Source organism: Vidua macroura, chromosome 8 (assembly GCF_024509145.1).
Source record: "Vidua macroura isolate BioBank_ID:100142 chromosome 8, ASM2450914v1, whole genome shotgun sequence".
In the NCBI taxonomy this organism is placed as follows: domain Eukaryota; kingdom Metazoa; phylum Chordata; class Aves; order Passeriformes; family Viduidae; genus Vidua; species Vidua macroura.
In genome coordinates, this window is record NC_071578.1 from 7,704,375 (window position 1) to 7,721,035 (window position 16,661).

Below are 16,661 nucleotides of genomic sequence, written 5' to 3' on the forward strand. Positions count from 1 at the left end.
AAGTCAACCTATACTTGTGCTCAGTAGACAAACAAACTCTATATTTAGGAAATATTTTGTAAAAAACAAGTTTTCCATGAAAATGCTATTTGCATTACTTAGAACAATCATGTTATTTTGGCGTGCTTAAACTCTTATTTCATATATAAGAAAGAATGGACGCAAACCTTACCTGGACACTGGATAAAAGACCACTCATAATTTTTTTCTTTTGGGCAAAGAGTAGCATCAAGCACCATTTCATTGGAGTGGACACTGACAGGCTTCATTGGGCCTCTGGAGGAGCCTTCCAAGCACTGTCCTTTGCCAGTGTTACTGGGATCGTTGCACCATCCACACCCTGGCTGCTCCAAACACTGTCCACAGGTCCTCAGCCCAGAGCAGTTTTGAGCTTTAGCACATGGAATACAGTATTAATGTATTGTTTTTTTAAATAAGATGCTTGGACTTTACACCAGAAAATGGAGAATTAATTAAATAATTTTTCTTGTGCAAATTAAAAAAAAAAAAAAAAAAAATCAGTAATACTTGTAAGACTATCTCAGTTTTCATTAAAAGTAGTGCATCCTTAAAGATCACAAAACAGGTGATCACAAAACAGCAGCTGTTTGTTACACCACAATAAAAATGTCAAATCAACAAAGAAAATTAAGCAGAACAAGAATATTGCACATCTTTCATTAGATACAGAAGAAAATATATATTCTTTCCTTATTAGTAGTATATAATACATTTATTACTAATTTTACTGAGATAAACAGCCCTTCCAAAGGAAAAACTAGAGTTTAATGTAAGGTCAATAAACAAAGTAAGGGTGATAATATTTGTAAATATAAAAAACCACAGGATCATTCAAACTCAAACCAAAAATTATTTTGGGCACAAAGTACCCCTGGATGTCACCTGAATATTTACCTATAAATATGACTTAGTCTTCTTACATACAGCTTTTGAAACAAGCTAGCAAACCACAAGTCATAATTCAGACCCATTTCAATTAACTATATCTTCAGGTTCTCATCAGTTAATCAGGCTTCATTTTTAAAATTGTATTCTAAAATCCAAATATCCCTTTAGATCTTTTGTACTCTATTCTTTAAAATTATTAAACTGGCTTCCTCATATTTCAATCTGTTTAGAACCAAATAAAATTCCTATTCTGAAGTTACTGTCATTTTTTATTAATAAGAAATTAACATTTTAGTAACTTCAAGAACACAATTAAAGTCCCCAAGCTTCTTTAAGCTTTTTTCCATATATGTTAGTGTTTTTTTGGTTACTGTTGTAACACTAGATCAAATTAACATCAGAACCATTCAAACATTGATCACTATGGTTCCCTGTCCCTCCTCACATTAACTTTACAGGTTTTTAAAATTAAATTTTAAAAGCACCCATGAAGGTAAGCTCCTGCTGTAAAGCCAGAATTATCCAAGTTTGTTTTTAAAAAGAAGAAAGTAATTTAAAGATTCCCAGAGTTATTTTGAAGGACACTCAAATGGCTTCTACATGAGGGTAACCTCTCAATTTGGCTCAGCTGCAGCCAGAACACTGCATCCAAATAATGCTCAGTTACCTGGGCTACTCTGGTCCACAAAAGGAACACTAAGCAGAATGATTTCATTGCTAACTAAATTAACTGAATAAAGCTAGCTCCTCTGACTTCAGCAACTATTGAAATTGTTTATAAGTAACAAAAGCTGTAAGAAGAAAAAATACTGCACAGTCTGAAGATACCTGCAGATACCAGGAAAACAGGCAGTGAAGAGTCTGAGTGAATCTCAAAAGGATTTTAACAGCACAGAAAGCTGAAGTAAGAGCTCTTCAATAGACTTGGAAGAATCCAAATAGGAGGAAATGTTTCAAGTTTCCCAAATATGGAAAATAGCAGGGATGGGAAAGGCCAACTGTTGTTGCAAATTGTCAAACGTGAAAAATCACTTTTAAACCATCAGAGCTGAAGCTGAATGATACAAATTTGGGCTTTTGAATACATTAGAAGAGCTGCAGAAAAACAAAGACTATCATTCTGCACTGGCTGGCTTGCCCTTTCAGAGATCCCTCTAAACAATCCAAACAAATCTCATGCTGCTATTTATACTCACACTGCTATTTATAAAGCCCTGAAGTATCAGCTGCACTATCTTTACAGAGGCTAAAACAGAACCAAAAGTGAAAATCCTCAGCTATTATCTGTAGTGGCATTCAGCTGAAAAACTGAAGAGAGCTGGGAAGCAATTGTTTATGGAAGGAGGAGATAGTCAAGCAGCAATTTTGTTTTCTTTGAAATTCTAGAGGTGGTCCAAGATTGTTCAACTGTCAGCTATTCAATCAGAAGTCATAATGGATGGAAGATGTAGGGAAGAGTGAAAATGCAAGTTTTTGGCAAGTAGGCATTAAAATGACAATATGTCACCAATAAAACAGCATTCTTCATTTTTAATTCCAAGTTGTGAAAATAAATGTGAAGTTCTCAGTTGTTTTTTTTTACATATTTTAAATCATACATGCTTGTCTGAATTTTTTTTTCATTCAGAGTAAAACATCCAAAAGCTCAGAAATTAGTCATTCAAAATAAAAATAAAATTTTAAAAACAAGGAGGATTTTTAAAGGTATAGTTCCAGTCTGTTCTTCAAGTAGAAACACTATCCCTTGATAAGGGAATCCACTTAATAATTCATTACTTCAGCAGCAATAATGATATATTTACCTAATAAAATTTTCAAGTCATTTTAGACTAACATAATATCTGAACCATGCTTCATTTGAACATGCATTTTCTTGTATAAATGCAAAATATCTGATGATATAAAACTCTGGGAAAACTGCTTACAGCCACAGAATCTTGCTTTTTCTAATTTGTTGAATATAAAGTACATTTTCATACAAAATTGCCTTTACATAATGTTGAACTGGTATATAGCAAATCCCTCTTGCCTTATTTAATATAAACTTTTACAGACCTGACAAAAATGACAATCAAATTAAAAACAATTTCTTATGTTCCCCAAACAAATTGAATCAGCATGATGTGCAAACACTACACAAAGAGAAAAACTGAACTGAAAGTTGAGGCTGACATAATATCTGCTAGTTCAAGAACATAAGCAGCATTTATGTGGTATTCTGTCAATTTTATCTCCAGATTTGCAATCTATTTAAGTTCTGCCACAACTTGCTATCAATATTTTATAAGTTAAAAAATTGATTCCTGTACAGGAGAGGAAAAAAAGAAAGTTCTGTGAATGGTTACAAGAGAGAAACCTTTATATAACTACAGAATTATTATTCCAAACATATTGACAAGAGATTAAATGTTCCTATTACCTGTTACACTGAACCTGGGCACTAGAATCTGGATTAATACCTGAAAAAACTTTACCAGAGCAGCTCAACATGGTCCTGATCCATTACATTCTATGATTATTAAGGATGAAGAAGGAACCTCAATTAGAGAAATATGGGTTCTCGGTTTAGCCTGAAGGAAAAGTTTCCCTATGCCTTATTTCCCTTTAACCCATATATGTAGTAGCCTGGTACATACAGCTCTTTTTGTCTTCTAAGATTAGAATATATCAATGGTTCCTTTTACAGACACATCAAGAACTTGTTCTACTTAGTATTTTCCTGAGGCTTAGGTGAAAGCAAGTAACTGCCTTTTGTGATCTTCAGGTTTTTTTTAATTTGTATCTATAACCTATAAAATGGAATCATGATCTAATTATGATCCTGAAAGCATGTTGCTTGTTGTTGTTGTCAAGATCATTAATCCTGTCACAAGATATCCAGAAATAAAAGATTCCAAAGGCTTTCATATCAAAAGACCCTTATGGAGAGAGAAAGGAAATCAGAAGTAAACAAAGACTCTCTCAGAGTAGAGCAATAAGGAGAGTCCAAAGGTACACTTCAGAAATCCTGAAAAATGCTAAGAACCAATCTTCTGAACAACAGTGGCTGGGGAATTATTCTAAATAAACCTCAACTAAGACAAGAATCTAAGGCACCAGGCAGCTCACTCCAGCATCTACATCAGTTATGGCACCAATAAACCCTGGAATGGAACTGCACGGGGCTCACTCCGGTCACTCCCAGCTTGGGAAGGAGCAGCTGTGCCTGATACACTGAAAGAGACTTGGAGGAGATTGCTCATTCTCCTGAAGAGACAGTGCATCAAGCTCTGATGAAATGTGCTTCCAAAGGAGACATTCAGGGAGTAATTTGGCTCCTTGACAAAGTAAGAAATCACTTGCTTCTTGTTCCCAAAGGATGAAATGGGCAACCTTGAACATTAATGCAGCCTGACCCAGTCTGATCACAGAGGACAGAAGTTTTCTGTACCTCTTCTACCTGCCTGATGGCCTAATAGAATTCCTTCTACTTCCATAGAGTGGATGAACAATCTGCAAGAGTTAATTATTAGGGATGAAGGGTTAATAATCCCCATCTGCAAGGGAGAGGAATCTAAGGAAGACTAAGATCATTTGTTTTGCATTTATGTTACAATATTCTCAAGACAACTATAAGCCTTATTAAAACTTTGTTTTTATCTTTGCATGTTAGGAAAATGGCATAGCCTGAATCTGAAAAAAATAAATCAGAACATTTAAACTTTAAAAATTCAGCACACTTCTTAATAACTTGATATTGTGTAAGTCTAAGTTCTACATATTGGTTATCTAATTTTAACAGCATCTTGTTCCAGTTCATGGATGTTGTTTGTCACAGTAACTCTGGTCATACAAACAATCATGGTAATTTTTCTTTATCTGAAAGGAATAAATACTTTTCACAGTTTCAAAAGACTAAATATATTTCATCATAAAAGAATTTCTAGCATTTTATCTGTATCTAAGAAATGCATACACAGCACTGACTTCTCTCATTAGTAGCTATATAAGTTCATTCACTTGAAAATCTTTTTATCTCTAGAGAATGTGCTGAAACCCTCCAGCTCTTTTGAGTGAAAAATAAATCTAACAGTATATTTAGTAAGATGAACATTCTCTAAGATACTCACGGGAGCAGGTGGCAGTTTGCCACTCCAGACACTGTCCATATGGGAAGGAGATGATGTAGGCATTGGAGTCCACGCATCGTTTGGTGCTGCTGCACCACATGCATTCCATGCCATTGCTCGTGCAGTTGGAACAGGTTGTCCTCAGGGAGCAAGGCTTTTTGCAGGGCCTGGCATTCTGGTTGGGGCTGACTGGAAAAGGATCATAAATATTTTATCATTTTGAACACAAGTTCAATTTCCTTTTTTTTTTACCACTTGTTCCATTAGAAAAATCCCTGTTGAAGTGGTTGCTTCCTTAACTAGCTATAAATATTTTGGTCCAAATTTATGTTTCTATACATAAATAAAATCATATTTTACAAAATTTAATATACAAAACTAAGCATGACTCATACAACAGCTTACAGAGTCCATTTCAGTGGATGTTAACTTGAACAGTCAAGTGACTGTCACAGTAAACTTTATACACAAACCTAAAATACAGAAACCAGAATTTTGGATTTGTCCATATTTTACGGCTTTAAGATATTCACTAATGTTCAGCAAGATTCAGAACGAACACATCAGCATTGCTGAATATCTCCACATGTGGTTTCAGCTACTGTTACCATTGACTATTACTGATTTAGAGGAAAACTATAAGATTTCTGGTGTAATGCCAAATAAGCCACATGAATTAATTCTCAAATAAATATTTGCTGCTTTAGGAATATTAATAGATTACAGCTATTTCCAAAAAAAAAACAAAAAAAAATTATATATTTGTAATTATTTAGTCCAAATTGTCCCCGAATCCCTCTTAGGCAAATGAAACCCCAAAGAGCTTGTTATTCACCACAGCATCAGTTCCTGGGAGTAAGAGGCTCCTTACCAACGGGTTTTTCACACACAAGGCCATCTGCCATGGCAGTGCAGGGATTTGCCTTCAGCCCTGCCACCTCAGCTCTCTCCAGGTAGGCACAGAAGCCAGAGTCATTGGGCTCTCCAGGGAGCCACTGCAGGGTGGTGTTTGTGAAGGGGGACATGTCATCCCAGCCCCAGTAGGAGATGTTGATCTTGCGCAAACCCACCCAGGGGGAAATTTTCTGTGGATGAAAAATGCAACAGATGGAAGAGAAAAACTTAAAATGCTTTTTGTCTTAATAAAACATTTCAAAAAAAAAAGCTCAACAGAAACAACTTTCACATTTTCAAAATTCACCATGTTCTTATCTCACTTTATTATCTCATCAGTCATTGTCCACACAGTTTTTATCCTAATTATTTTATCTTGTTGAACATCCCCAAAGACCCCAACAAAAACTCTACTCCCTATATGCTTCTCTTCTACTAAAAACCTGCATTCTGTTCAGAGACAATTCTGATTTCTATTATTGGTCATAATGAAATTGTTTGTTTTTTTTCCCCAGTGGCTACAGTACAATTAATAATTACTAGGCCACTGTGGGTAATGAAATACACATAACTTAACAGCACTTCAGAGAAATCAAATTTCAGGAAAAAGTAGGATCAATATTCCATCCTCTAAGGTCCACAGTGCTGACACTGATCAACTTTAGGCAATTCAGAGACAGAGATAAAAGTGGCACATTTACATTTCCAATGCTGTTAAATACACATTGAATATACATGCATTAATGATTTGCAAGTTATAAAACATAGTCTAGGAAAAACTAAAAGCACACATTTCTAAAACATATTTAGGACGTATCAGTGAAACTACATCACAGATTCTACTCATTTTTATCATTTCATCTTTACATAATTAGCAAGTGAAAGGCAGGCTTTAAGGAAAAAAAGGCATTTACTTGTTCCAGGATAAATCTACATGCATTACTTGCAACCATTGGTGTAAAAATCTCAAGACACCCAAACCAAATACATTTGCACATGTAATCTCTGTGCAGGCAGTTTTCATTAAGCCCAGTTTAAACACACAGAAGAGAGATGCAGAGAGACAACTAGGCTGTGACAGGTACATGATGGCAAGTGGATGCCAGAATACCAAACCCAGCTGCCTGCCCAGGCAGAGGACACACATTGTCAGCTCCAAAGCAGAAATATTGATCTGATTGTGAATTAGGTACACAACTGATTTAATTTACAAGGTAAGTAAAGGTAATTTACAAGGTGAGTAAAACACTATAATACATCTAAAGGGAACCTGCCATTGTTAAAGAGTTATGTATTCCACAAGTGAACCAAGAGTTACTGCCATTCTCTATCACTGATCTTTCACCTTTGATCTCACATTTTCTCTGGCCACTCAGGTTTAACCCATGGCTGAAAAGAAAATCTTTCAGTACTCTTAATTCTACACACAACCAGAGCATTCCTTCTTTTTTCCCCTGTCTTGTTAAAGCAAATTGCAATGTGAAGGATTATTAATTTTGTTTCAAAAATACCAGTGGTAAATACCTTTTAAAAGAATCAGTAGGTAGATAGTCAGTATCCTGGCCTCCCAAATATGTACTCCCTATGCTCTCTTCTGCTTCTGTACTCTCAGTTAAGATCATGACCAAACAAAAATTGCTTTACCTACTAACACTTAGGGACACAAGAACAATCTTAAATAAACCAGAAAATTACAAAGAAATGTTCCATTCCGTAAGCAGTGATGTGTTCTGTGAGACTCTTGAACAGTAACAAGAATATTCAGCAAAATTACCACTGTCCACTTTGTGTCTTACTTCTGTATTTACTTCCTAACTCCATTGCTACCCTAGGTGACCAACTTTCCAGGTGTCTGTGAGGACTCACATGTCCTGGACACTAGAAAGAACATGATACAAGCAGTAAAAGTGGAACTTTGGCATCTGGAAAATGGTAGATAAGACATCTGTTGTCTTATTTGTTGTTTAGTTGCCTAGATTCCTCTTTTTGTACGTGGTCCACATGGACCAGAAGACCTTAGGTACCCACACATGTATCTGCACAGCTGCCTGTACAGGCTGAGTGTGCACACCAAGCATATCTAAAATAATGTCAGGGACTTAGGCAGGATAAATTGCTGACAAACACACACATAAACCAACCCTACATGCCTATTTTGGGATTGAAGGATTCCCAGCCAAGAGAATCTTTAACATATTACTGACTGTTTCAATTGCACTGCCAAATAATTTGGCCTCAGCATCAGTATATAAAAAAACAGGGATCATATTCCAGCTATGGTGAAAAAGTCTGTGAGCCAATAATGAAAAGTGACAGTGCAGCAGTGATATTTGGAAATAAATTCTGCCATTTGAGTAGGAGACTGTCTTGGAACCCCTTTAATGATGACAAAGTCCCAGGGAGACTCATGAAAGCCAAAGCAGCCACGGGAGATAAAAGCAGCATCCCTGAAACGAAAGACTTCCAGCAAAGGCAACACATATCCCAGTCATAATCACTCTTAATAGCTGGACTATCTGGACAGCTTACAGTCATCATGTCAGGCATCTCAAATTCCATATGTACCATCTCTGGCTCTCTGCTAGGATAAACCATCAAAGAACAGACCCAAATGCTGATGAGCACATTACCAAATACACACCATGTGACCTTGCAGACCCACTCAGGCCATGCTGTTAGGATGCCAAGCACACATTATGCAAGTAAGGCCTCCCAAATGTTCCAATGATGTGCTTAACATGCATATTCAATTATGTGGCATCAATTCCATCATGTGGTGGGCCACAGGTGAAGAATGCTGGAAATAGCAGAGATTGTGTGTGAATATCAAAGTTTATCACCAAAAATTACTGCTGCTGCACTGCATGGAAGCCAACAGGAAAAATCAAATTACAAGAGCATTCAGGAAGTTCCATATGAGATACCTGCAGCTACCAGGGTTCTGTGGCTATCAAACTAGTTTCTTAAAAAAAAGAAAGGCATAAATCTAGTATAAATCATCTCTCAAACTGATGAAAGGTTTAGTCAGAATAGCTGGGAATCTCAAAGTACTTGAAGCAACTGTGGGACTTCAAATGTCTTGACTGAAAATGCCAATCCAGTTTCTTCTTCAGGCTTAAGAAATAACAAGAGTTGAACATCCTTCACTTGAACTCTATGTTTTTTTTCATTTAATGCAAAATGAATGTAGAAAACTGATTCCTTTACTTTGAATATCTTGCCAAAAATGCTTCTGAAGAGGATCAGACAGGAAGGAAATGAGACTGCCAGTTCTTTGGAACCAGAACTTGCTGATGCAAGATTCCAGCTCCCAGGCCTCTTGAAAATTGTTCTTTACCAAATCCAATGAGTGAAAAATACAGTGCAACTCAACTCATTTATTGGAAGTTCAGGTGATCTTTACTCAACTTATAAGTGGGAAGAATGTTACTCCTCAGAGAGTTCTGAAGACCTGTTCTTTCTTTCTATATATGCATATCTATAAAAACTCCCTTGATATATCATATACAATTCATTTTAAAACAACATCAACAACAACTCAACAAGCTCACACAAGAACATTCTAGCAAGTTTAAAAATCATTTTTAAAAACAAAAAAAAAACCCAAAGCAATGCAATACACAGCAGGTGCTCAAATCCATCTTGGGAATATTTGTAATGAGCCTTACTAATGTTTCAATGGATAACATAATCAAATATATATTGTGAAACATTGTATAGATTTATCCCACTACACTATTTAAAATTTGGAATCATCTCTAGAATACGTTTGTCCTCCCATCCATATCATTCTATCTATTGTTTAGAATCCAAAGCCCATCTTAGAAACTTTATATTTGTGCTTGAAATACAGCTAGTCACAGTTTACCTGTTTTCACAGAACCATCTTTTATAACGTTGAAAACAAGTTGCCAAAAAACCTTTTTTAAATGAGACATCAAATATTTAAGAATTATTAACTTCTGAGAAAAATTGTTGGGCAAGGCTTTATTTTCACCTGACAGAGGAACAAAATTGCAATCATACAATGCATACCAACAGAACAACATTCTGTAGCCTCATCTACAGCTATTAAGCTGAACATAAGGCCAACTTTTGGCCATAACAGGAATCTATAAAAAACTGATCACGAATAACTTAAAAAATATGCTCTTCTCTTATTCTATATCAGACAATTTTAATTTTTTTAAATAGAAATATGGAATTATGTTAGAAAGGAAAATTGTGTAACCTTAACTAGAAAGCTGATAGTTCATGTTAAATCCACTGTTTAGTCAGAGACTTTAAATCAGATTAAGTTGCTTTGAGATCTAAAGTGGTGAAAGGGATCATTTCTACTGATGACACATTTTTTCAGGTACTACTGCTGAATCAGCACTAAACTAATGAGGGCTGAATAATTTGCAGATGAGTGAAGTGAGCAAGACTACCTTTACTGAATAGCCAACTACCACTGAGGCTCAAATATCTCCCCTGTTTCTTAATTATGCAAATTACTGAGGAAGTATATATCTCTTACAATTTTTTTTTCTCCACCTTTATTTAAATTCCTTTTATTTTGGATCTCAAATTGTCCTGAAAGTGTATCACACACTAATGTCTCATTTTCTATTGCATGCACCACAACATCTTATAAACAAAATTCAACAAACCTCTCAGGAATTGTTTGAACTCCTTGATTTGTTGCTCTAGGATGAAATATACAATTAAACTTTGAAAATACTGTGGCCTCTCAGTGCCCATATTTCCACAACATTCACAATTTGGAGGAAGTCTTGCAGTTAATTTGACTCCTTTCTGCACCATTCTGAACAAAAAAACCTACTTCCTGAAAAAGCAGCTCCGTGAAGAGAAATAATGTGTTCTATGCAGGGTTTTCCTTCCTTAACTGCATCAATTCTGACTACGCCACATAGCAGCACATTCCTTGTTTTGTAAATATTTATCTAGTGGCTGACACATTTTAAGCAGTGGAAGTAAGATTTATGAGTTTTAACTGTCTCTGGATCTATTAGACACATATAATGCAACCTGGATGCAATTAATAGTAGGAGTCATGCATTAGGTCATGAGAACACCTAATTCTCCTACTCTTATAAACTTTTCTGCAGTCCAATTGGTTAGAAAAAACATACAATCTGGCAAACTGAAAAAACTAGAACTTCCCCAGTTTCCATCTACAGAGATTATAACTAGTATTTCAGTGGGACTTTGGTTTCTTCTTGTAATTTCTTCTTTACAGGGGACACTTTTAGGGGGAAATTTGCATTCTCAGGCATCCAAAGTGAGTCGAGCTCCCCTAATCCTGAATGTAGGAAGACAGTTAAACTAGAGGTGAGCTAATGGACAGTCAATGCAACAACTTTAAAATGGAGACAAAGTAAAATAATTTATTAGAATTCTAAAACCACAATAGGGAAGTGGGACTGGTAGAAACTGTTCCAAAGGGAGTAATTCAGAAACCAAGAGTAGATGTCAACTTCACCACAATCACACACATCATAAAACCACAGAAACACAGAGCCCTCAGAGAATACTTGGAGCTAACAAGGAATAACATTGCTATGCAAAGCTCACTAATTAACTGCAACCTACACTCAAGTGTAATTTATAAAGAAGATGCTTAGCCTTGTGAGCAGTGAGTCAAAGGAAAAGTTGCAAACAGTTTATATAATGAAAGGCTTTGTGTAAAACTGCTCTCTTCTTTCTTTGTGCTTACTGCACCAAAACTAAATCTTCTCAGAATTTATTGCATGCTAACAAGAAAATTATTATTTTTAGTTAAATCCCACAGTTGCAAGCAAACTCCCAAGAGAGCTAATTGCACTTTTAAATGAATATACAACATTTGAATATTAGCAGGAACAGTAAATTAACCTCATATTGCTGTTTAATCTATTTTTCAGAGAAATTCAAATCTTCCCTTTCATAATATTTTGCTTACTAGGTCAATAACAGCACATAAGAAAAAAATATTAAGTGTCATTTTTCTTTAGTGTGGGAATTTGCAGCCTATCCATTGTGTTTACTTTGGCATTCTCTGACAGAATTTATTTTTCATGAACAATGCAAACTAGACTTTAAACTGCTGGTGATAATTTTAAAATACATTTGTAAATTCAACAGTTTTCTGAGTTCATACCACACAGATCTTTGTTTTGTCCCTTTCTTTAGTACCAAATGAACCTTCTCCTTATCCTTTAAAAGGAGGCAACCTATTGATTTCCAGTTTAGTACTGGGATTAGGAGAAATTATTTCTACACAATGAGGTCTGGAGAGGGTATGGAGACAATGGCAGCCCCCTCCCTCTGAATCTTCCTAACACATCAATGTATTATTCTAAACATGATAAAGAAATTGTCCTAAATTTGTCCCAGAAGAGGGACTTTGTGTATTAGGAAACAATCTATACAATCACAAGATGTTTCTATTAACAATAAAGAATGCTGAAGTCCTTCCAGGTTGCAGATTTACTGATACTATTTGACAGTTTGTAAAATACACAACAGCTACCTAAGTTGCTTTCCTTTTCTCAGCATAAGCATAACAAATAACAAGGAGATAAAGTCAGAATCATATTCTTATTTCCAAATGCTCCTCTGACACATTCATCAATCCTGTAAAGTTTTTGTTTTCAGTGAAACTGAAACCTTTTTTTCTTTCCCAGGCTAAAGATTTTAAAGCCTTCAACATTTAACCACCCAAGTCAAACTCTACTGCAGATAATAGAGATTAAAACCACAGTGTTCACCTTACAGCAGCTCTGACTCCATTTGTGAACTCCCCACCAGCACCTGTTACAGAAAAAAGCCATCTAAAATGAAATCTTACTCTTTAAATCATTATGATTGCAGTTTGAGAGGCAAAGGCAGGCAAAAGAAGATCAAGAAGTTTCAGAGACCCTCTGTCACACCTGATAACACATTTAGGATGTATCGCACTGAGTAAATGCAGCTGGACAGATAGATATGAATGAAAAAAATATTTTCTTTTCTAAGTGCCACTGAAAACACCTGGATAGTTCATGGCAGAATTTCATTAGAGGTTCTGACAGCTAAATGATTGTTTAATCCAAGATAGATTTTTTTTAAAGTGAATAAATTTGTCTACAATTGCTTAAACTGTATTTGAGGTATCTCAAATTTACATCACCACATTGGCTCAGGATGTACTTTATTTAAATTAAGATATGCTCAGCAGGATGTCACCTTGCAGAAGTTCTAAACTCTGAAATGTAATAAAAATCTTGCTGCCAAACAGTAAAAAAAGCTATTTCTCATCTACACCTCAAGCCAGTCAGGCAAAATCAGTCATATCAATAATCTATCAAGCATTATTAGATTTGAAGGCATCCTGTGCAGTATTTTAATAAGAATCAGGGAAAAGAAAGCAAAAAGGAAAAACGGTGGTAAAATAAATAACTATAGCAATCATGTTGCCAACATCATTTTGTGGTTGTTTTTGTTTCAGTCACATTTTCAACATTAACTCATCAAAGAGTGGACAGACAAAATGTGTTTCAAGGTTGCAGTAAATACAGTATCAGGGAAGAACTTCTGACATGGAATGATTTCTCTCCTTCATTAGCAAAAAATAGAAAAAAAGTGTCTTTCTAGTAAAAGATACAGTCTCTGACCAGTTCTTGGGAAAAAAACACAAAAACCTCAAGTACATAACCTATGTTTGAATCTGCATTTTGCAGTGAAATGCTAAAAAGGATAATAGTATATTTTTGTCCACCTCCAGCTCTCAGATTCAGTAATAACATCAAGGCAATCCTTAACTGCTATTTCCTTTGAATAATCTCAAATATCTCTGCAGTAAAACAGCTTCATAAATCAAATACTAGTTTGATATAAGCTTTAATTATTATCCACAATTATCTTTCATTTTCCTGTAACTGTAAAATCATAAACTACTTAAAAATTTGAGGGTTTTATATGGACAAAGTGCTGCATGTTCTACAAAACTAAATACACACTCCCAATAAAATCCCTTGGTAAGAACAACTGATTTGCTTGTAAAAATCAGAATCATATCCTGCTAAGACATCCCATCTGAGTGTGCACTGCTGGGAAATATGCACTGCATATTTCTGAGCATTCTTACATTTCATATACTTTAACCAGTGATGTTTAAACACAGCAAGCATTTGAATATTTAACTGCCAAAAAATTGAACCTGATCACCCAGAGACAGGTAATTTCTCTTCCCTTCTCTTGTCCCACAGTTCAAAAAGGTAACATGGATCACTTTTCTAAGGAATATTCTAGTGGCAGCTTGCTGTATTTGCCAGAGGCATGGAAGAGTTTTCAGCTCTCTCTCTCCCCCCACCATTATTAGAGAAAGCTAATTAGCTCCTGCTAATTCCAGTGCTGCTGTGCAGGGAATTGCTACATGTTTTACACACTAGGGCAGCTTCTCTATCACCCTTTGATCCCACAAACCAGTTAAAAAGGAAACTGCCTTTTCTGGAGAAATTACATCTGTACTGGTGCATGGGGTTATGCACTATCCCTGTTGCTGGACCCTGCCTTTGCCTGTGTTGAATTTCAGGATTAACTCTTATCACAGCTGAAAGCAAGACACAAAATCAGTGTTCCAGCCATTCTTTTGAGCAAATACTATCTTCCAAGTAAATAGAAACTTTTAGCATTTAAATCTGGTAAGGGAGACCTGGGGAGCTGCTGTGTGATTTGTTTCAAATCTTAAGGTTTTTTTAAACCTTAATATGTTACACATGACTTATACCAGTCTTAGCACCATTTAGCACATTTCTTTGAAGGCATAAACTTTCTTCTCTTTGGATAAAATCCTAGAAGAGATTTCTCAAAGCCAATTTGTTTCACATAAGCACCAATTACAGTTCCTCAAGTTACCTGAAGTGTATACTTCTGTATTTCGTCCAAAACAAATTCCACTTCTTTTGAGGTTGTTAATGAGGCAAGATTCCCACTCAAATTGTAGCAATACAGTTTGGCATTGTCGTAGCTTTCCCGACTGGAATTAATGTGAAGGCAGGCATCTCCAATGTGATTCCATCTTTCTCCACACAGGTGAGCTGGTGCAAAAAGCATACGATTAAAGCTGATTAGAAAAAAAACTTTGAAAAAACACAAGGGAGTCTGAATTTTATCTTCCTGATATCATAAATCAAAATGCATCTCACACTCAATTTCCCTTCTCACATCACGTAAATTCTGAAATACCAAGTGTCATTGCACAGAATACTGTATTGTTATAGAAAGAAGCTTCTAAGAACTTAAAAAATAATTATAAGATATATGCTAAGTTTCAGCATAATATTTTTATGCCGCTATTTCTTCCTTGTATTCAGAATTGAGCACAACTAAATATTAAGATTACGTACATAAATAATAGTTTTAACAACTCATTTTATTTAAGTGTTATGTAAATTTCAAAATCTGATAACTGTCCTAGAATTAAGAAATCTCAACTTTACACTGTCCTTGTTTTATCATACCTTTGCATTCATATTTGCCTAAATACCAATGCAATCCAAATGATTGAAAATTCAGATAACATCTCAGAAAATACTTCTCTTCAGTATTTTACAGCATTACTCAGACTCATAACTATTAAAAGATAAGTAAGAGCAACAGTTATAGTCAATCTACAAAAATGACATAAATACCGTTTTGAACTGCAGAGAATAAGTTAGGTTATTTAATGAATCATCTCTGTAAAAAAAAAGTATTCATTAACTTCATCTGGATATAAAGATCAAATGGAAAAGGTTCTGATATCTAACTCCATATATGTAGTTATGACGACAAAATAAATACTATTTCAGAATGTAAACAGTCATCTTCTGAGAATATTTCATATTAGCATTTTAATATTCACTGTTTTCACAGTAGTACCAACATTAGGCAATCAAGAAACTAGATCTTGGGCCCTATCTGCCCAGGAAAATTGAGGTATAATTGAATTATAACTTTTACAGTAAAACCCCAGCTAGCAAAAGTAACAATGTCAGTGATCATGGAACAGAAGAAGCCCCAGAATGGCCATTCAGCTCTGCACTCAGTGCTCCCCGAGGGCCAGAGCTCATCTGTGGCCTGTGCAGAGGCAGACGTCATTACACCTTCACCAATGCCATTATCTGCCCTAACTCGATTAAAGGTAGCACTGACACCCCAATCAGGGCTGTGATCACAGCTGGGTGCACCTGGACAGGCACACACAGGCAGGAGGAGCGAGCACGAATAAAACAAACGCACGTCTGCTCATGAACAAGCATTCTCTGGCAAGGACAGAGGAGATTTTCTGTGATTTGAAACCTGCTGTGAGCAGCAGCGTGCCCTTACCAGGCAGTGCCTGGCACTCCTGCTGCCGCTGGTCCCACTGGCAGTTCAGGTGCAGGGAGCAGCTCTTGCAGCTCGTCAGTTTATTGCAGATCTGCTCATTCCTCACGTGACATTTCGTGTAGTTTTTAACCGACTGTAAAAACAAACAGACAAAGCAGCATCTCAAGCAGACATCTATTAAAAGAACAGAAGTCAAAATGAAAATACAGAGCAGGTAGATCCCTCCCAGAAAGTCGTGGCCACCTAAAAGTAGGCTGAATTCAAGCTCCTTATCTAGAATCCTTTACCAGATGCAGAATGCAGCAGTGGAGCACAAATCACCCCACTTATTCTACACAACTATGCATGTCAAATTGAAGAGGCCAATTCCCTGTACAGAGAGCAGGAAGAGCTTAAAAAACTGAACTACATATTTAT

At 35.8% G+C, this 16,661-nt stretch overlaps 1 protein-coding gene across 4 annotated transcripts in view; it reads right to left on the reverse strand.

Moving 5' to 3' along the window:
* Window positions 1-16,661, reverse strand: part of ATRNL1 (attractin like 1) — a 434,071-nt gene that overhangs the window by 323,038 nt on the left and 94,372 nt on the right. For all 4 annotated transcript variants that reach the window (XM_053983741.1, XM_053983738.1, XM_053983739.1 and 1 more), the window contains exons 14-18: window positions 16,245-16,377; window positions 14,793-14,974; window positions 5,890-6,103; window positions 5,019-5,207; window positions 173-391 (exon numbers count right to left, since the gene is read on the reverse strand). In XM_053983741.1, the coding sequence (XP_053839716.1) occupies window positions 173-391; window positions 5,019-5,207; window positions 5,890-6,103; window positions 14,793-14,974; window positions 16,245-16,377 (937 nt within the window). The remainder of the gene's footprint in view (window positions 1-172; window positions 392-5,018; window positions 5,208-5,889; window positions 6,104-14,792; window positions 14,975-16,244; window positions 16,378-16,661) is intronic.